At 45.5% G+C, this 26,813-nt stretch overlaps 1 protein-coding gene across 4 annotated transcripts in view; it reads right to left on the reverse strand.

Annotated features, from left to right (window-relative positions):
• The window catches only part of FAM13A (family with sequence similarity 13 member A), a 156,014-nt gene that overhangs the window by 95,570 nt on the left and 33,631 nt on the right, over window positions 1-26,813 (reverse strand). For 3 of the 4 annotated variants that reach the window (XM_028743572.2, XM_028743573.2, XM_028743571.2), the window contains 2 exons: window positions 23,852-23,932; window positions 4,734-4,903 (listed from right to left, as the gene is read on the reverse strand). In XM_028743572.2, coding sequence (XP_028599405.2) covers window positions 4,734-4,903; window positions 23,852-23,932 — 251 coding nt within the window. The remainder of the gene's footprint in view (window positions 1-4,733; window positions 4,904-23,851; window positions 23,933-26,813) is intronic. The other variant, XM_077933831.1, reaches the window with a different exon arrangement.

The following is a 26,813-nucleotide window of genomic DNA, read 5'->3' on the forward strand; positions in this document are numbered from 1 at the left end:
CATCAGATATCTGAATTGTTACAGGTATGCATATCCATGGTTTGGGTGTGTGCGCGGCGGATTGTAAGCAGTGAGGTCAGAGGGAAACTAAGTGCAGGAAAGTACAGACAGTGACAACTGAGTCTTTGTCTTATAAAGAATGCACAATATACTTGCTAATAGCAGTGAAACTCTGCAGTGCACAGAACTGGAAAAACAAACAACAGCAGCCCAAAAGCTGGGCTTTTGATTTTATAATGAAAACTTGCAAAGCAGATGCATGTGAGGAAAGGATTTGGTGTGGTGGAGGACTGATGATTAGCAAGATGAGGGGAGGCCTCCATTGTGATCCTGAGGAAAAACCATCTTCTGAAGCTAGTATTTGCTGGTATACCACTTTGCATTTTCACATTTTTTTTCTTGATGTTGTGCAAAGGCTAAACCAGCAGTTGGGGAATCCTTCCTGCCCACTGCAGAGGGTTGCATTTGTTTGGGGATAATATCAGCAACACACCTGCAATAGGAGAGGCTAGAGCAGCTCAAAGTGGACAGGATGCAGCTCCCCTCTCTCCCTATACTTCGCTACCTGCCGGCGGCGCGGCAGCAGCAGGAGGCCCCATTAGCTAAAGCGGTGCTTCAGGTTAAGAACAGTTTCAGGTTAAGAACGGACCTCCGGAACGAATTAAGTACTTAACCCGAGGTACCACTGTAGTGGCAGCCATCAGCCATAGGTAAAATGCAATGCAAAGGCATCTTTTGTTTCTACTGAACAGCCTTGCTCCTGTAGGCTGTACCCTTATTTTGTAGTTAGCAAATTTCGGATCATCTGAACCTGCTAAGTCCTGCTAAGCTCTGAATTGATCACTTAAGAGGAAAAGGTCCCATCTAGTCCAGCATCCCAGTCTCACAGCAGCCAAGCAGATGCCTGGGGAAAGCCTGAAACAGGACCTGAGTGCATCAGCACTCTCCCTCCTTGCAGTTGCCAGCAACTGGTATCCAGAGGAATACTGGCCTTGAAAGTGGAGGCAGAACACAGACCTTGTGGCCACTTGCATGGGGACACAGGGAGGTGCCATACACAAAATCAGGCCACTTGTCCATCTAGCTCAGTACCGTCTACACTGGCGGGAAGAATAGAGCGAGTTGAATTTTTCAGCTTTCAAATTCCCAAAATGATGGGTGCTAAAAATGACTTTGAGAATTCAAAATATATTTTGGCTAAATTGATATGATTTAGTCTTGCTGGGGAAGCAAAATGTGTGTAAACTTGCACAGAAATAATTAAAACAATTGCCAGGTACTTGCAGATCTTTCATATATTAAGATTTATTATTATTATTATTATTATTATTATTATTATTATTATTATTATTATTATTATTATTTAGCATTGCCTGACATTTTCAGAGAGAAAATTAAAATTCTTTGGTTTTCCAAAAGCAGTTCGCATGCTCCTTCCTCAAACGTAGACTTACCAGTAACAAAAACAAAAATTCCTCACATCCAAAAACATATTTTTGAGACTCCTCATGGAAGATACAGTCATACCTCATGTTACGTTTGCTTCATGTTACGTTCTTTCATGTTACGTCCCACGGCGACCCGGAAGTACCGGAAAGGGTTACTTCTGGGTTTCGCGGCTCGCGCAGAAGCGTTGAATCGCAACCCGCACGTGCACAGACGAGCCGCTGCGGGTTGCGCTCTTTTCATGTTGCGAATCGGCCTCCGGAACGGATCCCGTTCGCAACCAGAGGAACCACTGTATTTGTAAACATTAAGTTTCACTCCCTAAAATGACATGCCCTATTGGCAGAAGCTCTTTTGGACAGCAAGTTCTCCCAGCCAATCTGGAGATACTGGGGACTGAACCTGGGATCTTTTCCTTGCAGAACAGATGCTCTACCACTGAACTATGGCCCTTTCCTTTCCTTGTCAAGGGCTTCTCCTGCTCCTTTCTCCATGCCAATAATTTTACCCAGTTTCCCAGCAGCTTTCCCCACCCTCACCTTCCTTCTCTCCCTCCAGGTTCCCCAACGGAGCATATTAGGTCCTCAAGCTGCAGATTCCCCATGCTTGGGCGAAACAAGAAAACGGATTACTCCAAATAAGTAAATATATATGTTTGCCAATGGCACCTGAAAGTCCCATGACAGCCACGGACAAGTAAAAAACTGGAAGGTGTCCACATTCCTCTTGTAATGCACACACAAGGTGCCTTCACCTCCGCTTCACCTGGGACAAAGAGCCTAGTCTAGCCAAGAGACAACAAACGAAACAAGCCGCAGGAATGAGGGCAGAAGAGTTGATGGTTAGCGGAGGGATGGATAGGAAAACAGACCAAGAGGAATGCTAAGGACCTCTGGGATAGCAAGGCTTTGCCTTTTTCAGCAAATTCATTAATAAATTCTTTCTTAGCAAGAGTAAAAAACAAAAAACCCAGCCAGCTACACAGGAAAAACTCTTACTTGGAGGAAGACAGGTGCAGAGGCTGGTATTAAAGAGCATGGAGCAGGCAGGGCAAGGGAGCTGTCCACTGGGAGTTTGCAATTCATGGTGCTGAACCCTGTCAACAGTCTTGGGTTCTCTACAATGCTTTGCCCTGGTGCATCGCAGCACAGAGCGAGGGTGGAAGGCGGAAGCAATGTCACAACAGGTGGCTTGATATGGATAGTACAAAGAGCTGACACTTTAGGCATTCAACACACCCATTTCCCTGTTTCCAGACTTTCCCCTCTAGCCTCACAGAAGTCAAATAAGCAAAGGGAGTAGCTTCTGGCCTAGTCAAGTTTGACTCAAAGGGCAATATCTTTTAAAAAATAAAAATAAGGAAAATAAGTTGGTTCAAAGCAAAACAAAATTGTTCAAAGCAAACACAGTTCAAAGCAAAACAAAATTGAGAAGTCAAGGAAACTGCTCCTGGAATTGCTATAGGCGATTCCTGCATGGCTTTGAGATCTTCTGAAAGGGATTCCCATAAAGCTGAGGAGGGACCATTGTGATATATTTATTTCAAGGTGGCAGCCACTTTGAACCGGGTGGGGGAGCGGCGGCTTGAAAACTGATTCCTACTTATTCTTGTCCCGAGATTCCTGAATTGCATCTCTTTGTTAGCCCAAACACAAATGAAAATACAAATGAAGAAGTTGCCCGCTTGAGGCCATATTCACACCAGACATATACAAGAATGATTTAACAATAATTCTCTCTTCCCAGGGAACTCTGGGAACTGTAGCTCTGTGAGGGGAACAGGGGTCTCTTAACAACTCTCAACACCCTTAACAAACTTTAGTTCCCAGGATTCTTTGGGGGGAAGCCAGGACTTTAAAACTGTATGATAAAGAGTGCTGATGGGGCCACAGCTCCAACAGCCTGCTGTTCTGCCCCAGCGCCCACCTCATTTTACCTCAGGGGCGGAAAAACTTTTCTAAAACAAAACAACAACTGTGGGCTGCATTCCCCTCTGGCCAACCTTCCGGGGCAACATGCTTAGTGCCTGGTCAGAGGCAAAAGAGGACAATGCAATGGGTGCACATTTTACCTTTGTAGAGTAGGCTAGCTTTTCCACACAATTACTGGAGATCAAGGTCCCATGTGGTGACATTCAAGGAGGGCATAAAGTTGGGCTAGGGTGAACGCGTGGCCAAGGAAGGTGCCTGTGGCCATTTGGCCTTCAGGCCTGAGGTTCCCCACTTCTGCTGTACCTACCTAATGGACAAACCAGCTCTATGGGTGAATTACTGTGATGGCATCAGGGACTGCTAGGATTTGAACCATCTAGCCCTTAGGGCTGGTGCTCCTCATGCGAGCCCCTCAAGGCTACCAAGCAGTGGGAGAAAAGGGCAATTCTATTCTCTTCTGTCTCCGACCCCAAGCAACCCATTGGTTCTCCTTGATTCAGCCTAGCTATAAATGCTTCCAGGTCAGGCCAGGGTCTCTTCCCGAATAGCATTCTGATTTAGACTTTGCCTATCTCTTTAGCTTCTTGCATCTACCATCTCTTCGCACACCCATCCCTTCAGAGAAGGGCAGGGCACTTTGCATTATGGGTTTCATAGGGCTATCAGGATACTGCCCCTCTTGTGGGTTTCATAGGGCTATCAGGGTACTGCCCCTCTTGGTGGACATAGGATGCCACTTCCAACAGAGGCACAGGGCATTGTTTGCGCTACTGAATCCAAGGCTGGCCAGCAGTGGCTAGAAAACAGTAACATTTTCAAGGTAGCATTAAAAAGTACCGTAACAAATCCGAAAAACAAGTGAGCTCCAACCCAGTTTTGTTTCGTGAGAATGACTTCTAAGAAACAGAAGCATTCATTTAAGCTAGTCTTGCTTCTTTGCAAACAGAAGCCCTGAAAAGGGCTGCCTTTTATTTCAAAAACACACACACTTAAATCTAATTAGTCGCAGAAATGGCTTTAGAGTGCATCTCACTCTCCTACCAAACCTATTAACTTTGATGACAGCCATCTTCAGTCATCTTTGAGGCATCTTTCCCCAGGCTCCCGTTAGCATTCCAGAGTTTTAGGCATGCATGCAAGCACAGCATCCTTTTTTCAATAGGATAATACACAGCAGAGGCCTGATTTAATGCGGACAAAGCTAGCTGCTCAATGCTTAAAAATTTCCCCAGCGTTCACGGGATCTGCTGCAATGCTGTAAATCTGCTTTGTGCAAGCAGCAAGCACACCAATGGTCTGAAACGGTGAATTCGCAAGCTACACATTGTATATGAAGGAGAAAAAAGGAACACTAACCTGGTGAAGAATGCAGCACTGCTTATAAAGGAGATTTCGTCAGCTAAATCCATCTCCTCCGAGCGCAAACTGTCCGTTAAGTGGACCCTAACGCAGGGAATTCCATCTGACAGTCTTGGCTGCGGCACCAAGCATGCTGGAGAAGATCCTTCTTGTTTGCACTTTGCAACCTAGAGAAACAAAGTAAAAGAGGGGGAAAACATGGGTAAGGGGCAGAGAAATCCTCCCAGCTCATTTGCAGCAGGCAGGCTGGGGTTGGTTTTTAAAAAAAATAAAATAAAATGATACAGTGCCATGAATTCACAGCAAATAGTGAGTCAGCAGTTCCACCCCCCGTACCCAATGAATGAAAAACCCAACCTCCTGCTGTAAGGCAATGGTTAAAAAAAAGCAAGCACAAATCTGTAGTGATGAGAGTCCAACAGAAACCTCACAGCAAATTGGAGCAAAGTGTAAAAAAATAAAGCTGGGAATGTACACAAGAACCATGATGTCACAGCAGGCACAATTAAGGCTTTTTATGTGTTCCCTTTCTATTACTGCCTCACAATACCCTTACCCAAATCATGAGGTGGTTAAAAAAAATACGATAATGATTGTGTAGCTCATAAGCTACACAGAGCTCAGACTGCCAAGGCAGAAATAATGCCATACAATTAGTGGTTTAAGCAATTATGTACATTATGTCGGCAGGGGCGCTGAGTAGCTTAATAACGGCAACTCAGCTATATTTATGGCACCGTAACAAGTAAAACCATCAAAACCATTTGATGTATGTGACTTTCTTATTTAATTTGCACATTTAGGCCATTATCTTTATGTAACTCGTATGTTTACATCTCCTTCTTCTGCTTATGTAACACCTACCGTTACGCAAGAGGAAGTGTTAGAACAGCTTCACCAGCAATAAAACAAATATGCAGGACATGTGAGGATCACAGAAGTTGGCACAGGGAAATTACGGGACACACACCCATGGCAAACCCCCCCCCCCCAAGTATGTGCACCCCAAAACTTTTGCAGGCACAAACGGTGTTCAAAGCAGGACTGCGTTTAACCACCCCGAGAACATCATGAACACAAGCCATCACAAATACCCAATATTTGTGGGGCCCACACACTTTCCCACTGTCATAGGGGGAAAGTAATCGGCTCTCTTGGCAGATGCTAACAGCAAAGTGAGAGATTTCTCTAAGCTGCTGTTGCTTCTTGATGGAGCAATGCCTGCTCAAGTTACCCCCTCTGCCTCCATAAAGGTTTATGTAAGTCGAGTGGCTGTCCCAGCTTGAACTGCTCCCTGGGTGACCCTTTAGAGATGAGATCTTTATCAAGACGTATCTATCCACCAGAGAAGGCCACAGAGGCACAAACATACAACTTTATTCCAATCATCCACCAAGCTTTCAGACCCTTGGTTCATCTAGCTCATGGGTAGGCAAACTAAGGCTCAGGGGCCAGATCCGGCCCAATCGCCATCTAAATCCGGCCCACGGACAGTCCAGGAATCAGCATGTTTTTAACATGAGTAGAATATGTCCTTTGATTTAAAATGCATCTCTGGGTTATTTGTGGGGCATAGGAATTCGTTCATTCCCCCCCCCCCTTCAAAATATAGTCCGGCCCCCCACAAGGTCTGAAGGACAGTGAACCGGCCCCCTGCTGAAAAAGTTTGCTGACCCCTGATCTAGCTCAGGATCCACACGCCAAATCCTTATCGGGATCCGAATCACAGGCTGCATTTGACAGGTGGGCGGGAGCACCCACCTGTCCATACTGCCATAAGGATGTTGCATGACTGAAAGGTGGGTGGGGTAAGCCCAGCTGTCAAAATCCCCTCCGCAGCTTCGCCAAGTGTCCTTGCAAGCAGGCTCTCAGCCAGGGGCATAGGAAGGGGTGGGGTGGCATTTGCCCTCCTAGGTGTGTGACATCACACTGGGTTCATAAGGAAAGGGTTAACTAATTGTAAAATGACTAACCAATGGGAACCCAAGGGGCAGAGTTAACTGTGTATAAGGTTTAAGCACAGAGGGTTTTTTGGAGGAGTTAGGGTGGTTGAGAAGACAGTCTGGAGTTAGGAGAGAGAGGGAAGATAAGTCTGTGGGTTGGGCTAGTCTGGTGTGAGAGAGTGAGAGAATTTGTTAAGAGGAATCAGTCAAACAGTTGAGATAATCAGTCAGAAAGTATTAGGAAGGTATAGGCCAGTAAAGAAACTAAATCTAAGATACAGTGGTACCTAGGGTTGAGTACTTAATTCGTTCCGGAGGTCCGTTCTTAATCTGAAACTGTTCTTAACCTGAAGCACCACTTTAGCTAATGGGGCCTCCTGCTGCTGCCGCGCCGCCAAAACACGATTTCTGTTCTCATCCTGAAGCAAAGTTCTTAACCTGAGGTACTATTTCTGGGTTAGCGGAGTCTGTAACCTGAAGTGTATGTAACCTGAACCATATGTAACCCGAGGTACCACTGTACTGACAGGAATATTATGTGAGAAACCATAAACTTGTTAATGCTTGTAAAATAAACTTGGTTTTTTTTTGTTCACTTTTAACAACTGACTGGACTCAGTGCTTTACCAGAGAGTAACTGGTTGGTGGTAGCAGGGAAGCGAGCACAGTGGTGGCACAGGGATCAATAGACCACTAAATGTCCGGGGGCCCTGTGTGATTGCCACAGGGGTGGGGGGTGGAGGCGGACCGTCCTGGGTGCCCTCGCTGAGGGGGGTGACATTTGTCGCACTGCCTGCCTATGACTCCCAAGCCTACCCTGAGCCTCGGGGTAAGGGGGGAGCTGCGCAGCTTTGCTGATGGCATTCACCCTTCCCTCTTCATTTTGACAGCTTGGGGGAGGCTTGGGAGTCACAGGTGTGCGGCGTGCCGTATGTCCCCTGCTCCAGGCACCTGAGCAGCTATATGTCCCCTGCTCCAGGCACTCTGGGCAGCGCAGGCATATGTTTTGCCACTGCTCTCGGCTCCTCTGAAGAGAGTGGGGAGGCTGTTTCAAACCATGCGAAGCAATTGAACCCGGAACTTTTCTTCATGCAAAGCAAATGCTCTACTGCTGAGCTGTGGTCCTTTTCTACATCTACCAAGATGGCAATCTCACGCTACATAAAACTCATTGCAATGGTGCCAAGTGAGTTAAAAGCTCTGCCTCTCCAATTTTTACCCCTTTGGCACAGCTGACGTTTTAAACGATCCAGGGTTTATCAACCAATGCTGCATTATGAAGTTCCCACGAGCTTTTAGGCATCGCTCCAGCCAAGGTGTTAATTTATAGACCGTTTTGGGAAGAACAGGGAAATTCAATGAATTGAACCTAAGTAATCCCTTACCCATTAAGCAGGCCTCCAAGGAGGTATTTTGGGCAGCAGCTAAGATATATGAGAGCCCAAACCCGCCACACCCATTACTGCCCCAGTCGCTGGGTGGCCTCCAGGAAATTCTCACTGTCTCGCCTGCTTTCACAAGAGCTCTGCAAACACAACTAGGAGCCAAAAGACATTGGAGGCTGTGCAAGTTCACTGAATATATATATATATATATATATAGAGAGAGAGAGAGAGAGAGAGAGAGAGAGTGGTCCATCCTAGATAATGGAACATTATTCCACTGTTGTCCATCAGTGAAAGGGCTGCACAGGAACTTGAAAGGAAGGAACAGCAGGCCAAAGGAATGGAGCAAGAAGCTTCTGAAAACAGGCAAGAGAAACTTCCGGAACCAGGCGGAAAAGTGGGCCACTTGGAGATACTGTCAAGATAAAGGAAGTTATCAGCCGACTACGAAGAACATAATCAGCATAAGTGGCAAAATGTGTTTGGGGCTTTACAGATTGAAGTCAGCATCTAATTCTAATGCTCCTTCACCAAAATGTATGCCAACAGCCATAGAATTTGCCTAAGAGTTAGTAACAGAGGTGAAGTGATGGTTCTCTCTCTTGTTCTCAGCAGTATGTTTCTTGGGTATAAATATGGGTAAAAAGTCCAGCTGGAGTTTACTTTACTCACCAAACTAATGCCAGTGTCCTAACAAAAGAGGACTTTGCTGAAGTCCATGTATGTCCACCCAAATGGGCCAGAATGCTTCACTGAGAAGCTTGTCCCTCTCCATTTATGGTATTCTGAAACTTAACAGCCACAACACAGAATTACAGCCTAATGAAAGAATTTGGGTGCCTAGTTGACGTTGTTGGCATTGTTACGCAGTGCACGATAAATCACGCAGGAGTGAGCAGGTCTTTCGAGGGCAGAAGACAGCTCACATAAACACCATTGACTTCTGCTTCCCTTCATTGAAGCGAAATGACTGGAAATTAGAAAGCTGGGGGCAGGGCACAGCACTCAACCATGGCGATCTTTTTCAATCTGCCACCCTTCTTCAGAATGAACCCAGTGCCACTAGATATGCAAATATTTCTCATTGGTGTATTTATTTTAAATATTTGCATTCTGCCCCATGTCCAATAGATTCCTGGGTAAACAGCATAAAACACTAACGTATACAATAAAAGGAAATTATATGGGGCCACAGGTAAAAACATGCAACAGATCAACGCTTCGCACAAATTAAAATGCATGGCAAAAGAGAAATATCCACACCTGTTCTTGGGGAGGGGGAATGTAACAAAGGTGGATGCGTACCTCTTTTGAGAAGGCCTTCCATGACTTCCTGAAATCTGGAAGCAGCCCAGAAGATCAGGGATGAGAAACCTCAGGCTGGGGTGGATGAAGGTGAGAGATGCATTCTCTCAATCTGGCCCTCCAAACTCTAAACAGCCCACAGCCCTTCCCACCCCTGCTTTGCACTGTCCTTGAGCGTTTATCCCCGACTAGACTGTGTCCTTCAACTCTGATAATGTATTCCTTGCCTGGATGTAGGATAGAAACATGAGTCTGTGTAGAAACAAGCCTACTGTAGCCGGGTAAATTTAATACTTGGTGCTCTGCCCACTTTTGTTTCTGATCTCACTCGCCGCTGGTGGCATGTGGCCCCAGGCAGATCACCTAGAAGGAAATGTGGCCCTCAGGCTGGAAAAGTTTTCCAACCCCTGAAGTAGATAGTCTAGTCCAGGGTCAGGGAGATGTTGTTGAACTACGACTCCCATCATCCTTGATTACTGGCCGTTGACTTAGATGGATGGGAGTCCAACATCATCTGGAAGTCCACAGGTTCCGCTTAACCTACCCAACTTGAAATCTTGCCTTGAAATCTATCACTTGTTGTTGTTTAGTCGTTTAGTCCTGTCCGACTCTTTGTGACCCCATGGACCAGAGCACGCCAGGCACTCCTGTCTTCCACTGCCTCCCACAGTTTGGTCAAACTCATGCTGGTAGCTTCACAAACACTGTCCAAACATCTCGTCCTCTGTCGTCCCCTTCTCCTTGTGCCCTCCATCTTTCCCAACATCAGTGCTTCTGGCTTAATTCTCATGATGGTGTACCTCCACCAGGGTTCTCATGGATCTTCCATTTCCTACACATTCTCAACTGGCAAGAAGCCCCAGATTCAACTGAATCTCCAGTTTCAAAGGCCCAGGTGCCAGGTGATGGGAAATATTCTTTCTGCCTGAGATCCAGGGGAGCTGCTGCCAGTTAGAGCTGGTAATGCTAGTCTGGGTGACCTGGCATAAGGAAGCTTCCTACGTTCCCAAGTGTGGGTTTCAGATTTCTCAAAAGCGAGGCCTTCAGTTGTTGTTGTTGTCATCTGTCTGTCTCGAGAAACAATAGAGTGCGCCTCCAGGGGTGAAGTCTAACCACTGTGTTAGCTGCATTGAAGTGATCTCCCCAGGGCAGTGTGTATGGAGGTCCTGGGCTGCCCAGATGACAGGACTCCCTTCTTGGCCATGCTGATGTAGTCCAAAGGAAAGCAGAGCAATACATTTGGAACCAGCTTGGCTGCTGGAAGGTTCCATCCAAATGCCTTAGGGACTCTATTCCAGATTTACTCCTTAACCCTATAGACAGCATCTTAAAAAGCAGAGACATCACCTTGTCAACAAAGGTCCGTATAGTTAAAGCTATGGTTTTCCCAGTAGCAATGTATGGAATTGAGTGCTGGACCATAAAGAAGGATGATTGCCGAAGAATTGATGCTTTTGAATTATGGTGCTGGAGGAGACTCTTGAGAGTCCCATGGACTGCAAGAAGATCAAACCTCTCCATTCTTAAGGAAATCAGCCCTGAGTGCTCACTGGAAGGACAGATCGTGAAGCTAAGGCTCCAATACTTTGGCCACCTCATGAGAAGAGAAGACTCTCTGGGAAAGACCCTGATGTTGGGAAAGATGGAGGGCACAAGGAGAAGGGGACGACAGAGGACGAGATGGTTGGATAGTGTTCTTGAAGCTACCAGCATGAGTTTGACCAAACTGCTGGAGGCAGTGGAAGACAGGAGTGCCTGGTGTGCTCTGGTCCATGGGGTCATGAAGAGTCGGACATGGCTGAACGACTAAACAACAACAACTTTACTTCTCCTGAAGATATCTGGCAAGGCAATGGAGGTTTAGGATCAGAGTTTTCATTCTCCCGAAGGGCTCCCTTCCCAGGTTGATGAGCCCCATCTGCCCCTCATTTCCCTCTACAGCATGTGAAGTAATTGTCTTCTTGACCATTGGACCCACTATTGGCCTCATCCGCTCAATCCACTAGTCTGTCTTTGCATACAGGGGAAAGCCAAGCTCAAAACTACTGGTGTAACTCACTGAACCACCTTTTGCCAAGTCTCCCTCCCTCACTGCCCTCGTCTCTCCAACCAGGAAAAATCAACGAATAACGTCATTGGAATGACTGCAATCTGAGCTTAAGTAAAGAACGGGAATTGTTACAAAATAAGGGGAATCATGAGGAAGATGAAATTCAAAGAATTAAAGAGATTAAATAATTGCTTTCTTTTCTGCAGAGCTGAGATGAAAGGAGAAAGCCATATATTTTGACAGTATGCTATTAAAGTATTTGGAAACAAAACAGTCACACAACTGTAGCCAGCATATTAAACGCCTCCCCTTTATACACTGTAATAAAAGCTTGAAAGTATACAGGACTCATCCGAGAACATAAAAGGCGGCATTACGCACACTATTTGACAGTAACCTTTATGCGATTTGCTCCATTATTGCTAATGGCAGATTCATGTTTGCACAGGACTTTGGTAGTCAAATACTTTTGTGTGTGTTGCGCGGGAGTCCAGACTGACAGCCCATTCCACTTCTGTGAATCTGTCGCTCTCACCCTGTCCACTCCTACTCCCTGCTGGTTTCCAAAATGGCAACGATTAGTCAGGGTTTTGTTACTTGGCAAAAACCCTTGCCGTTTCTAAGCTGGTTTTACCTTACAGTATTTCTAAGAGCCCTCCTGGGAGAGCAAAAGGGGTTCCATGCTGTTAAAGTGCCGATTCTTACAATGTCCAAAGAGAAGAGTAAAAAGGAAAAATCTCAATGTGACGGAGCAGCTTTGAGAGCAGTGCTTTTCAAGATATTTTGGTGCAGCCACTGTGCACACGCAACGCACACATGTGCACACACCAGGACTACGTACTGAAGACACATGATGCACTAGTCTTGCTGAAGCCAAGCAGATCTGGGGTCTGGTTAGAAACAGGGCACACGGGTTCAGGTATGGGAATATAATTTGACATTCTAAGATTTATGGCTTTACTTTTCACATTTTGCTTCAAAAAATTAAAATATCGGCAAGATTCCAGCCTTTAAGGTTGTGAATTTAAACCTGAAGCAGTGTGGGCAATTCATGTTGAAATCTTGGGTGCCAGAGAGCAGGCAGGTTAAGATTTCCTATGATCCTTGCCCTTCGTACACAGCATAACATTGTACAAATGAGGCATAATTTATACTGGTATGATAACTAAACTGTTCTTGGAGTGGATTTGCGATTCCACTGCCCCTCTCAGTCCCATTCACTGTTGCACAATATCAGCAGCAACCCTGAACTTCCATGTATCTCTTGCTGTGCTGGGAAAAATTATGAAAGACTCATCAGAAAAGCTGGAGATTGGCAGAGTCCATTTCCTTTATTAACATTGACTCTAGCCTAAACAAAAAGAAGCACTGTAGAAAGTGATAACCAAAGGTTTTTTTTTATTACAGGCAATGAAGCTTACAGAAGTGTGTGTGTGTGTGCGCGCGTGCACATCAATCAATCTCAGCAGGTCATCGAACGTTCACACATGAACAATTCTGGGACAGGTAGGGTTTGTGTTCCTAAATATTATTGCCAGGCAACCTATTTCATATACAAACAAGCAATCTTTAATGGTTAGCAATGGTAACCCTGATTTAAAAAATATAGGTCTTTGGTTGCTTATCCATCATGGCCCTTCTCTAGGTTAATGGAAATGTTTTCTTCTTCTCTGCGTCATTTTAGCTAAATAGCTCGATGATGAGCAACTTCCAAGACAGCAAGAGCAAGTATAAAGGGGAAACTTGAAGAGCGTGATTTACTCGTGCCCAAGGTCACAATCTCCCCCACAGGCATGTGTGCGCACTTTCGCACAAGCGCATCCAAATGAGGCTGCCCTTTTGAAAGTACCCTAAAAAGAAGGGAAATGCCTGTAATAGGAGAATTCTCATATCCAAGAAATGACTTAACTAGGACTGTGTGCCAGTTAAATAAATCTTGGTCAGTTCATTGGCCAACACTAAGCCAAATTAGGCTTAGTATAAGTGATCAAGCGTGCTGGTGCAGTTAGAAAATTGTGGCAGCTCAGCTGTTTCCAACTCCTGCTGCTGCCTTAACACCCAGAGCCAAGCCGTGTTTGGTTGACTGTAATCCACAGACCCAGGCTTGCAGTTTTACTCACTACAGATAACCATTAACTGACACTAAGGTTTGGTTTTCCCCTGATCCTAGCTTTGTGTAGGGAACTTGGTGAGCCAGTGTGGTGTAGTGGTTAAGAGTGCTAGTGTCATAATCTGGTGAACCGAGTTCGCGTCTCCGCTCCTCCACATGCAGCTGCTGGGTGACCTTGGGCTAGTCACACTTCTCTGAAGTCTCTCAGCCCCACTCACCTCACAGAGTGTTTGTTGTGGAAGGGAAAGGAGAATGTTGGCTGCTTTGAGACTCCGTAGGATAGTGATAAAGCGGGATATCAAATCCAAACTCCTCCTCCTCCTCTTCTTCTCTAGACTACTACTCATCACTGACTATTGGCCACACTCAATGGGAAGAATGGAAACTGCAATCTGCTAACAATGGAGGGCCAGAGGTTCCTCACCCTCCCAGAGCATTTATTGAGTAGTCATCATAGAATCATAGCGTTGGAAAGGACCCTGGGGGTCATCAAGTCCAAGCCCCTGCAATGCATGAATCTCAACTAAAGCATCTATGACCGATGGCCATCCAACCTCTGCTTAAAAACCTCCAAGGAAAGAGAGTCTACAACCTCCTGAGGGAGACTCTTCCACTGTTGAAAAGCTCTGACTGTCAAAAAGTTCTTCCTGATGTTTAGTCAGAATCTCCTTGTTTGTAACTTGAAGTCACTGGTTTGAGTCCTACTCTCTGGAGCAGCAGAAAACAAGCTTGTTTCCTCTTCCATGTAACGGCCCTTGAGATATTTGAAGATGGCTATCATATCTCTCCTCTCAGTGTCCTTTTTTCAAGGCTAAACGTTCCCAGCTCCTTCAACCGTTCCTCATAAGGCTTGGTTTCCAGACCCCGGATCATCTTGTTCGTTTTCCTCTGCTCATGTTCACATCCTTCTAAAACTGTGGCACCCAGAACTGGACACAGTAGTCCAGGTGTGGTCTGACCAAGGCAGAACAGAGTGCTTATTTGCTTGCACAAAGCTTACGCTGAGGCTAGATTATATCCCGTCTTTACTGAGCATTTGCTTGGGATAGTTTACAGGTTGGTCATATGATAATGAGCATCCATCCTTGAAAGATGTTTATACATCTTTCCGTTTATTCACCCCACACTTTGCCATGCATTTCCCCTTCACTTCCCAAACCATAAAAAGTCCAGTTTGGTCCACTTTAATTCTGCAAACCTAACGTTCTGGCAAGCACAAAGCAGTGACAATCTGGAGACCCCCTTAGAAGAGACATTTCTTGTTCGGTCTTACATAAGATACAATGCCTATTTTTGGTGCTTTCCATCTGAAGTTGTACTCCTTTCAAAGATCTGCTGCCTAATTAAATTACAGGTAGCATATTGGGTTGATCAAAATGCGTTTCAACTCATCCATCAAAGAAACGATTGAACTCTAGTTTGATGTTGTAATGGTTTGGAGTTACTCGTGCGTAAGCCGACCCCGTTTGGGTGCTTGGTTGCCTGGTTAAACCCTTCGGACTGCACAGCCCATCTCCGCGTGGCTGCCTCAGTCACTGGCAGAATCTGTCTGTGGGCGTTTCTTAAACCTCTGCCAGCATAAAAGCTGTTTGACACCTAATCGTCTCCGCCTCTCATTGCGCGGGAGTCTCCTGCGCAGGGTGGGTGTGGGTAGCGGAGTGCCTGGGCTCTCTTCACTGACTTCCCGGGAAGAATCCCGGAGCCCTTCCACCTCCTCTTCCCATTGCTCTCCTGGACTCTTGGTGTTACGCGTATTTCCTTCCCCTTCCACCAAGCTGAGTCTCCCCCTTGTGCTAGGACCTTCACCTGCAGAATCGGAGACCCTCTCCTTCTCCCGTGTCTCTGATGTCAGTTCCCTGACAGATGTTTTTAACAGCTCTAAGAATGGTCAATGAGGACAAACTCCTTACAGTTCATGCAGTGCATCAAAACTTGGCACATAAGTCCACTAAACATTTATTTTTATATTGTGTTATGGCATTATGGCAAGTAGAATTGACATATGCTCACGTTGCATCATAAACTAAAACACAACTCAGTGTGCGTTTGTTGTTCTTAGACATGCAAGGAGTCTGTTGTCACAATGAACTTTCACAGTAGAGTTCCGTAGGGGAAAGGCAATTGACCTTCCTTTCACCCCCAAAGGGACCGAAGCTTTTTGAGGCTTCCAATCAAATGCTCTAAGTGCCTTGTGGGGCATTTTCAGTGTTCCACCAAAAGCTTCCGCATTGCCTCCAAAAAGAGTCAAACAGAGGAAGCTGGAAGGTTCAAGGTCAAGGCCAAGATCTGGGGGGAAAGGTCAACTACCTTTTGCCCTGCTAAAAATCCTCTTCATAGTTCTGCCCATGTGAGCAGCTAAGCAAACAACAGAAAACCTTTTCTACCACTGACAGTCTCCCTTCACTTCCTTCAGCATGACCCAATCAAAGGGGCGAATTGCCTTCTACAGATTGCCCAAAGAAAGAAGTAAACATTCTCACTGAAAGAGGAAACGGACTATTTAGATAAACTAAAGAATGGCTAGCTGGTGTGTGTTTGTGTGTATGTATTGGGTGTGGCGAGCTGTTTTTTGCCAATGCTGTGAAATCTCTAAGGCAGAAAGCCTGGCTATGCACCAGGGTTGTAAATGAACAAAGGGCTAAGACCACAATCCCCAAATGGCATGTTGCATGCAAGAAAGCCAGAGTCACACCTCTTCGACTGCATACATGTCAAACATTTAAAGCACATTGCGTTCCCCAAAGATCTGTAGATCTCACAGATCTACAAATTCCCAGCACCCTTAATAAACCAGTTTCCCAGGATTCTTTGGGTGAAGTCATGTACATTAAATTTATGGTGCACCTCTTCCAGGTGAATGCAATGTTTTGTTGTGCTCTCCACTCCATCCTGCCAACTCCCTGCTAAATCCCAGAGCTGCTACTGGGCATAAAGATGGGTCAATTTAGCCATTTTTCTCCGATGACACTTCCTTTCATTACACAAGGTTGCCGAAAGGTCCAAAAAGCACTTTGAGGCAGGGGTCATCTGCCTTCTACGAAAAAACCAGAACTAAATAGTGAATTTTACTCAGCTCTTGGGAATATAAAATACACTTAATTTGCTGAAACAACTGAAGGGAAACATGTACAAAGGGCAGATTTATCTCCCCACAATTTTTAAAAAAAAATATAAAAGCAGCCACTGGTCCTGATGTTTCCAAGGAAACAGGATATATGAAAAAACCTTTTCCTGAAAGGTCTGGTGGAAGGGTGGAAAAGCCTGAGGCTTCCAATAACTTTTGCCAATCTTCTCCTATCCACAACAATTCGTGAGGTCTCAACAGAGGGCTCTGGTTCCTTTCCACTCTGGGACCTCCTTTGCGCATGGTAAGTCTCTGTGCATTCCCACATTTCGCCCGGTTCTTCTATATGGCACAATAAAAGCTGCTTGCGTTCCAGAGTTACACACAAGGATGGGGGAAGTGATGAATAACCAGCGGATTGTTTCTATATCTGACAATCAGACCTGAGTTGACTCAGGTTTCATGTGCTGGGAAATGTTAAGTCTCTTGCTCAACTCAGATGACTGGAATATACAAGTGGAGAAATGGGACTTTGTCACTCCTTCCAGCATTCTAAAAACGGTTTCCTGAGAATGGCATTAATCCGCAGAATTAAACTGGCACGTAGCTTGTGTAGAGAAATGGGTGTTGCTGAATGAACTTGGTCAAGGAGGTCAACCTTCCAGGATTTTTGGTCAGATTACAAAACAAAATGTAAACTTGGTTTATATGTAAAACCAGGGGCAGCCGAAGTGGTACCCTCCAGATATTGTTGGACTTCAACTCCCAACATCCTAGATCATTGGACCTGCAGGCCAGGGAAGATGGAAGATGGAGTCCAATAATATCTGGAGGGCACCACATTGTTTATCCTAGCCAGGCATAATATAATAAAATAATAATAATAACAATAATAAATTTTTTCCTGGTTCAGAAAACCGGGCTCAGGGCGGCTAACAACAAATTTAAAACACTTAATTGATTCAACAAATGCAGCATAAAATACAGTACAAAACGTGAATAACCATAAATTCAGAATTCAAAAATCAATTTAGTGGGGAAAAACATCCAATAAACATTAGATGATCACCAGGGCTAGATGGCTAAATTAGTCCTATTTTGGCCAGCAAGGAGACCAGGGGAGAATTAGCTATGGGATCCCAGAGCGGGTAATCTTCATAAAAAGTGGATGGGGCCATCCAATGAATGTTGGGAGGTTCAAGACATGCAATAGAATGTACTTTTTCACACTATGAGAATCGCCATCACATGATGGTGTGATGGGCAATTAGTCACATGGCTTAAAAAGGGAATTACGGACCGATTTGTGGAGGACAAGGCTGTCAACACCTATTAGTCATGGTGCCTTCTTCCTACTTCCCCTGTCAGAGGCAATACAGTGGTACCTTGGGTCTCAAACACCTTGGTACTCAACGCCTTGGTTCTCAAACTCCAAAAACCTGGAAGTAAGTGTTCCGGTTTTTGAATGTTTTTCGGAAGCCAAACGTCCAATGCGGTTGTCGGCTATTGTTTCTGGGGCACCTGCACCAATCAGAAGCTGTGCCTTGGTTTTCAAACATTTCGGAACAAAATAAGTTTGAGAGCCAAGGCACCACTGTATTTAGCGCTTTTGTTTTGAGGCTTTTGGGGTTAATTTGTTTTTGTGACTGTGTGGAACCCAGTTCAGCTACTGATTGATTGATTGATTGACTGCGGAAATGGATTGATTGACTGCGGAAAAGCCCCCCATCAAAACAATGACTATCATCAGTGCAGGTAAGAAAAAAAAATGTAATTTTTATTTTTATCATCTACAATACTGTCTTATTTATTTTATAGTATGGTACATTGATTATTGCTCGGTCCCAGCTCCTGCCCACCTAGCAGTTCGAAAGCACCTCAAAGTGCGAGTAGATAAATAGGGACCGCTCTCCAGCGGGAAGGTAAACGGCGTTTCCGTGTGCTGCTCTGGTGCTGGCTCACCAGCTGCGGCTTAGTCACACTGGCCACGTGACACGGAAGCTGTCTTCAGACAAGCGCCGGCTCCCGGCCTCTTGAGCGAGATGAGCGCGCAACCCCAGAGTCGGTCACGACTGGACCTGTTGGTCAGGGGTACCTTTACCTTTACATTGATTATTGCTTTCGTTTTATGGATCAATGGTCTCGTTAGATAATAAAATTCATGTTAAATTGCTGTTTTAGGGGTTGTTTTCAAAAGTCTGGAATGGATTAATCCATTTTGCATTACTTTTAATGGGAAAGCGCGCCTTGGTTTTCGAATGCTTTGGTTTCGGAACGGACTTCCGGAACGGATTAAGTTTGAGAATCAAGGTACCACTGTATAGCAGTTGCTGAGAATCACACGTGGGGAAGAGTGCTGCCGCGCTCGTGTCTTGCTTTCGGGCTCCCCATAGCCATCCAGTTGGTGTCTGCGAGAACAGGATTCTGGACTAGGTGGGCCTTTGGCCTGATCCAGAAGGGCTGTTTTTATATTATGTTCTTATGCAAGAAGGGACGCGGGTGGCGCTGTGGGTTAAACCACAGAGCCTAGGACTTGCTGATCAGAAGGTCGGTGGTTCGAATCCCCACGACGGGGTGAGATCCCGTTGCTTGGTCCCTGCTCCTGCCAACCTAGCAGTTCAAAAGCATGTCAAAGTGCAAGTAGATAAATAGGTACTGCTCCAGCGGGATGGTAAACGGCATTTCCGTGTGCTGCTCTGGTTCACCAGAAGCGGCTTAATCATGCTGGCCACATGAACCGGAAGCTGTACGCTGGCTCCCTCGGCCAATAAAGCAAGATGAGCGCCGCAACCCCAGAGTCGGGCACGACTGGACCTAATGGTCACGGGTCCTTTTACCTTTTACTTATGCAAAATTACGCCAAGATGCATAAGGAAAGGCATTGAACACTGATGTAGAATGAAGGAAAGAACCAGACAACATACCCAATGAGAAGCAAGACGGCACAGCCATCGTGGTTCTCCTGCAGCTGCAAACTGGGCTGCTGGCCAATTTAACAAATGGTTAAAACATCACTGCTACAAGCACACGGTGAACCTGTCAATCCCCAGTCTGCAAAGGGTGCATCAACAATATTTCAAGGCTGGCTCACTTTCCCGGATCAGCTCTCGAGCCATCAATACAAACATTAGAGGCAGACGCTCTCTTCAGTCTGGGACGGTAAGAGCCTAGCTTGCTTTAATATTCAAGTTCACCGGGTCCAAGGATCTATATGTAACAGATCCCTATTTTAGCACGCCCGCCCTTATACATTTGCGTGTCGAGGTATCAAGTGCCCCTGGGAACAGGCACCAAAGATAGCATAAATACAACTTTATGAGTACATAACTTGCGAGTACTTGAGCTCTGGGTGCACTGCAGTGGGCGGGGTGTTAAGGCACCAGTGTCAAACCTGAACCAATATCCAAAACAAACATTGATATATGGCAGGGGAATGGCTAAATATCTCCTGTCAATTTGCCAAAGAGCTGGGCATACGTGCTGGAACAGGCCAAGTGTGGAGTACAGCTGGGGTCATATCTAAGGTACCTTCGTTGTTTATCTGGTTCTTCCAAAATAAGTGCCTGATTTATCTACTGACTGAAAAGCAATCCTTAATTAGAGGACGCCCCAGTTATGGAAGAAAGCAAAGCTCTCTTGGAGAACATTTGCTGTGGAGGGCAAGGACACCACAAACAAGACTCTCAAAAAGCAACAATAACTCTCTGCTGGACAACAGTCCACATTTTAAACCAGTTGGTGAGGTTGGGAGGGAGAGATATCTGGCAACCCAACATCAAAAAATGTTTACTTTCAAAAGCTCTGCAGAATTTGCAGAGAAGTTGAGGGGTTCAGGCTGCCTGTGAGCTTCTGTGCCCTAAGTGTCCAAAATTTGCACAGCTGATCAAGCGTCGCTTGTGCCAGATATTCTGCGCAAACTCCCCCTTCAAACAAAACACGCCTTAAGCCTGCATTTAAATTTAGGGCTCTGGCTTATGTCTCAGAGATGAACTCCACGTGACGCTTTGCCTCACACACATTTCCCCCGCGTATTTTATGCTTTTACAACACACAGCCACAAAGGTCACAACAGAAGCCTGAAGTATGGGGGAGAGGGGGATTTTAACACCTTTCCTCTAGGGAGAGGGTGTTTGTTGCAGCTTGAATTTTCTGTTTATCCTCTACACCCTATCTTTCCCCCCATGATATGGGGAACAGCTGGAAGGCTTTTTTTTCTTTTTCTTTTTGAAGGAAAACCACTGCAGGGAAATGGTTAAGACGTCCTTCCACCCAGTTAATCTTCCACTGCGAAACATCAGAGGAAAATTGACATATGATCAAGCATCACATGGAGGTGGGAAAAACGTGTCTGAGCTGGACCACAGCCAGCCTGCAGATGGGAGGCCACATGACTGAATGTGTCCAGCAAATAATATTCCACACTGCATTTCCCCATCATGGTCCATATTGCGACAAAAGTCTGATTTTTGGGGGGAAGCAGTTCTGATGCGCAAGAGCTCCAAATCAGCTTTCATGACGCTGCCTGAATTTGTTGCGATCTCATCTGAAAATAGTGACAGTCTGGAAATGCCCAATGCCTTTAAAAGTTGTGCATGCAGAAGAAACGCCTGCAAATTTCAGGTTCATCATCTTCTCAGTTTTCATTTTTTAAAAACGAAAGATCCTCCTAGTCCTTGTCATATCCAAGACACACTTTAAAGTGTTGTGGGCAATGCCTGCTAAGATTTGAAAAGCCAGAGGTGAATAAGCAGTCCTAGTGTTTGGGTGTCGGGCATCAAGAATCCTTCGCAGCTCCTGGCAGCCTCCCCAAATTAAATTATGCAAAACAGCAATTAGTGCAAAGTAAGATGAATCATAATGAGACACGGGTGGCGCTGTGGGTTAAACCACAGAGCCTAGGACTTGCCGAACAGAAGGTTGGCGGTTCGAATCCCCGTGATGGGGTGAGCTCCCGTTGCTCGGTCCCTGCTCCTGTCAACCTAGCAGTTCGAAAGCACGTCAAAGTGCATGTAGATAAATGGGTACCGCTCCGGCGGAAAGGTAAACGGCGTTTCCGTGCGCTGCTCTGGTTCGCCAGAAGCGGCTTAGTCATGCTGGCCACATGACCCGGAAGCTGTATGCCGGCTCCCTCGGCCACTAAAGCGAGATGAGCGCCGCAACCCCAGAGTCGGTCACAACTGGACCTAATGGTCAGGGGTCCCTTTACCTTTACCTATCAACCACTTGCGAATAAGTGAGATTGCCCAGGGTGTCAGGATGGCACCTGACGTCTCCACCATTTGGAGGTGCATGCCTGGGGATCCATGGATTTTGACTGTTTTCACACAACAGCAACACACCCTGTGGAATTCTATCCGCTGTATTTTATCTGCACAATCAGAATGAATTTCAGGAACCAAAACATGACTTCCGAGCCATCTGGCCCCAAAATGGCAACAAGGCATTCTGTTTTGGCGACTGTAACCCTGGTTTAAGGAGTCATTTGGCGCCCAGCTTATATGTCTGAGTTTCTAACACTGCTGACAACAGCCCATTCCTGAGGTTCTCAATCCTATGAGGGGAGAGAATAGGGCTATGCTCACTGGTCGAACCCCCTGCATCGTGGTCCAATCAGCCCTGCCCCAACATCTTCCATAAGCTCTGATTGGAATTCTGCTGCAAGGAGGCTGTTCTACCCTCTACACAATTTAGCATCCTTCCCAGTGCAGATGTCTAGTCCCAACACATGGAAGGCTGGGCAGCTGGGAACGTGACAGACGGGGCAGGGCCATCAAAGGTACCCCATTCTCCTTCTTGACACAACAGAGGGCCGTAGCTTAGTGGCAGGGCACCTGCTTTGCATGCAGAAGGTCACAGGTTTGATCCCCAGCATCTCCAGGTAGGGCTGGGAAATACCGCTATCTGAAATTCTGGAGAGATGCTGCCAGTCAGAGAGGACAATTCTGGGCTAAATGGACGACTGGTCCAACTCAGTACAGTGGTACCTCGGGTTACAGACACTTCAGGACTCTGCTAACCCAGAAATAGCACCTCGGGTTAAGAACTTTGCTTCAGGATGAGAACAGAAATCGTTCCGCAGCGGCGCAGTGGCAGCAGGAGGCCCCATTAGCTAAAGTGGTACCTCAGGTTAAGAACAGTTTCAGGTTAAGAACGGACCTCCAGAATGAATTAAGTTCTTAACCCGAGGTACCACTGTAAAAGGTGGGTTGCTCAGCGGTGAAGAGTGTGCTTTGCATGCAGAAAGGTCTCTGGTCCGGTCCTTGGCATCTCCAGGTAAGACTGGGAAAGACTTCCATCTGAAACCTGGAGAGCCACTGCCAATTAGTGTAGACTGACTAGCTCCAGCTAGTGGAGCTGTAATCCACAACATCTGGCAGGCGCAAGATCTACCCACCTTGGAAGAATGGCAGATGCAAGTAATAGACTATATGGAACTGGCAGAAATGACCGGCAGAATCCGAGATCAAGGAGAGGAGCAGGTGGAAGAGGATTGGAAGAAGTTTAAAGTCTATCTACAAAAATACTGTAAAATTTATGAATGCTGAGGGCTCTGAAAACGAAATGAAGGGGTTTCTAGCGATTAAGATAAATAAGACTATAAAGGGAGGGATAACGGTTTAAAATAAATAATGAATGATCTTGCTGAACTAATTTTTAAAGTAGAATACAAGAAGGGAAGGCGGGTGGAAGTAAAGAGAATAAGGTTTTGAAAGTTACCAATATGAAAGAGTGTTCTTTTTTATGCTAATTTTTTTCTTTTGCATTTTTCTTTTTTCTGTTTTTCTGTTTGGATTTTTGATGTTTGTTGTCTGTTTTTTGTGATTTTTGTTGACTTTTGTTGGTTGTTAATTTTTTGAAAAAATCCTAATAAAATATTATTAAAAAAAAAACAAAAAACAGAAATAGCACCTCGGGTTAAGAACTTTGCTTTAGGATGAGAACAGAAATTGTGCAGTGGCAGCGCAGCGGCAGCAGGAGGCCCCATTAGCTAAAGTGGTATCTCAGGTTAAGAACAGTTTCAAGTTATGAATGGACCTCCAGAACAAATTAAGTTCTTAACCCGAGGTGCCACTGTATAAAACACAAAACCTCAATAGGGCTAGTGCCGCTAGTCCCAGCGGCCCCAATCCCCTTGGAATTAGTTCAAAAGCACAGCTCCCAATCCTGAAAGATGGAAACAAGCGAAAAGAAGAAATGCAGTTCAAAGCAAATGCAGCAATAGGAAAGTATGATGGCGAACACACCAATTTTTCTGTACCTTGTGCCTTGGACTCAGCTTTGGCAGTTCTCTGTCCACACTTGTCTGAATGAGTGATGGTGTCTGCTTGCAGCCAGCCTCCTAGAATGAGACATTACACACAGTTAACAAAAAAAAGGGTGTGTGTGTTGGGGGGGGGGGTTGGAGTGTGAAATTAGGAACAGCATGCTATTTCTAAGCATGGCTTTGTTCATGCGATCTGAAAAACAACTTTGTTTTGTATCACATGTTTTGAATCTAAGTGCTTACATCTTCTCCTTTATGTTATCATTTTTTTAAAAAAAATAAATAAACCTGGATTTGCTAAAAGTGCAAGCGTAACGAAAGGGGGGATGGGGCTAAAAATATATATCAAAAGGCGTATTGCTCTATACTTTCTGCCTTGGTTCAGACCACACCTGGAGTACTGTGTCCAGTTCTGGGCACCACAATTTAAGAAGGATGTGGACAAGCTGGAATGTGTGCTGAGGAGGGCGACCAAGATGATCAAGGTTCTGGAAACCAAGCTTTATGAGGAATGGTTGAGGGAGTTGAGTATGTTTAGCCTGGAAAAGAGGGAGGTGGAGAGGAGATATGACAGGCATCTTCAAATATCTGTCAAATGGAGGCCTTTTTTCTCCTGCTCTGGAGGCTGGGGCCTGAACCATGGGTTCAAGTTACAAGAAAGGAGATTCTGACTAAACATCAGGAAGAACTTTCAGACAGCAAGAGCTGTTCGACACTGGAACAGACTCCCATGAGAAGTGGTGGACTCCCCTTCCTTGGAGGTTTTTAAGCAGAGGTCAGATGGCCATCGGTCATGGATGCCTTAGTTGAGAATCCTGTATTGGATTAGATGGCCCTCAATGTCCCTTCCAACTCTCCAATTCCATGATTCCACGGAAGGGCAAAAGTACAAAGATACAGCGCAGGTCCAAAGTGATAATTACCTCATCCAAAGATTCCCTTTGCAAATAATAAAGATTTATAAAAATGAAAGTATTCTCGAGCTGTGAACTCCATAATTTTTCAGACCATGGTTTCTATATAGTCTTAAATAAGTCGGATATTTGCACATACTGTTGACACTGAGTGACCATGTACCTCAATAGCTGTATGAGAAATAAAGTCATGCCATTACACTGAAAAAACAGCCATTCGAGCTCTATTTAATTTATGAGATATCTTCCATAGACTGTTGCACCACATTGCTGGGAGCGAAGTTATGAAGCTAAGAGCTCAAAGGACTGAAAAACAAAAACACGTAAGCAGAGCCAAACCAAGGTTTGTTTTCTATACAGTGGTACCTCGGGTTAAGAACTTAATTCGTTCCGGGGGTCTGTTCTTAAGCTGAAACTGTTCTTAACCTGAAGCACCACTTTAGCTAATGGGGCCTCCTGCTGCCGCTGCGCTGCCGCTGCATGATTTCTGTTCTCATCCTGAAACAAAGTTCTTAACCCGAGGTAATATTTCTGGGTTAGCGGAGTCCGTAACCTGAAATGTATGTAACCTGAAGTGTATGTAACCCAAGGTACCACTGTACATGTAGAAGCTCAGGCTACAGTGGAACCTCAGTTGTCGAATGCTTCGGAAGTCGAGCGTTTCGGTTTTTGAACACTGACAACCCGGAAGTGAATGCTTGTTTTCGAACGTGCCTCGGAAGTCGAAAGCCTTCTGAGGCGCATTTCTCCATTTTCCCAACGGATTTTGCCGACTGGCAATTGCACCTCGGTTGTCGAACATTTCGGAAGTCAAACGGTCTTCCGGAACAGATTACGTTTGACAACCAAGGTTCCGCTGTATAGTTCTAACCTATGGTTGTGTCTTAGCCACTTCACAGCTTGGGCAGTGATGTTAGAACTGAGCAGGAGTATCAAAGTAAACTCTCTTGACTCATACAGACAGAGAAAGATATTATGCACTTGTTGTGGGAAGGGCTATTTAAAGATTCGTCATCCTTCGAAAGAGATGTCCAAGTGATGACTCTGGTTGACTCATGCACGATAGATGTGGCAGACGATTCCGCCCCTTCCCTGGCAGCTAAAAAGGATATCAAAGGTAAAGGATGAAGACGTTGGTAAACTTTCACCTGCAAGGGATTGGACAGCTCTCCCCATCACTCCTTATTTAACAATGTTTTGTTGCCTTATCCTATTTCCACCCCACTGATCCCTTGGTAAAAATACCCATCTGCTCCATGAAGTATAAACAGATATAGGCCCTATGGGAAGAAAATGTTCTTTTGGAGAGGAAACAGTAATCAAGGAAAACAATTAAGATTTTGTTGGCAGTGCCTTCACATGCTTTACTTACAAGTATACTGCCTGCATTTATGGCTTTACTGCTGGCATGAACTCTGGTATAGCAGAGGATAATTACTTTACATTGACAGTGCAACAGCAGAGGTGCTTGACACAAAGAGTGGATCACAGGATCACAGAGTTAAGGAAGTTACCCTAGAGATCATGCAGTTCAATTCCCTGCTCAGTTGTCAGGGCTGGAGCCAGACGCAGGTCAGCACGCAAGAAGCAGAGTTTGTTGGTGTGGTTAACCCTTTGTTCAAGGAAACGGCAACACTTCCCAGCAAGCCTTGCCCCTATAGGTAAAAAAGGTAAAGGACCCCTGGACAGTTAAGTCCAGTCAAAGACGACTATGGGGTTACGGCACTCATCTCACTTTCAGGCCAAGGGAGCCGGCGTTTGTCCACAGACCGCTTTCCTGGTAATGTGGCCAGCATAACTAAACCACTTCTGGCACAACAGGACACCGTGACGAGTGCCAGAGCACACAGAAACACAGTTTACCTTCCCACCACAGCGGTACCTATTTATCTACTTGCACTGGTATGCTCTCGTACTGCTAGGTTGGCAGAAGCTGAGACAGAGCAATGGGAGCTCACCCCGTTGCGGGGATTTGAACCGCCAACCTTCTGACTGAGCCAAGAGGCTCAGTGGTTTAGACCACAGTGCCACCCACGTCCCTA

Source organism: Podarcis muralis, chromosome 9 (assembly GCF_964188315.1).
Source record: "Podarcis muralis chromosome 9, rPodMur119.hap1.1, whole genome shotgun sequence".
Lineage (NCBI taxonomy): Eukaryota > Metazoa > Chordata > Lepidosauria > Squamata > Lacertidae > Podarcis > Podarcis muralis.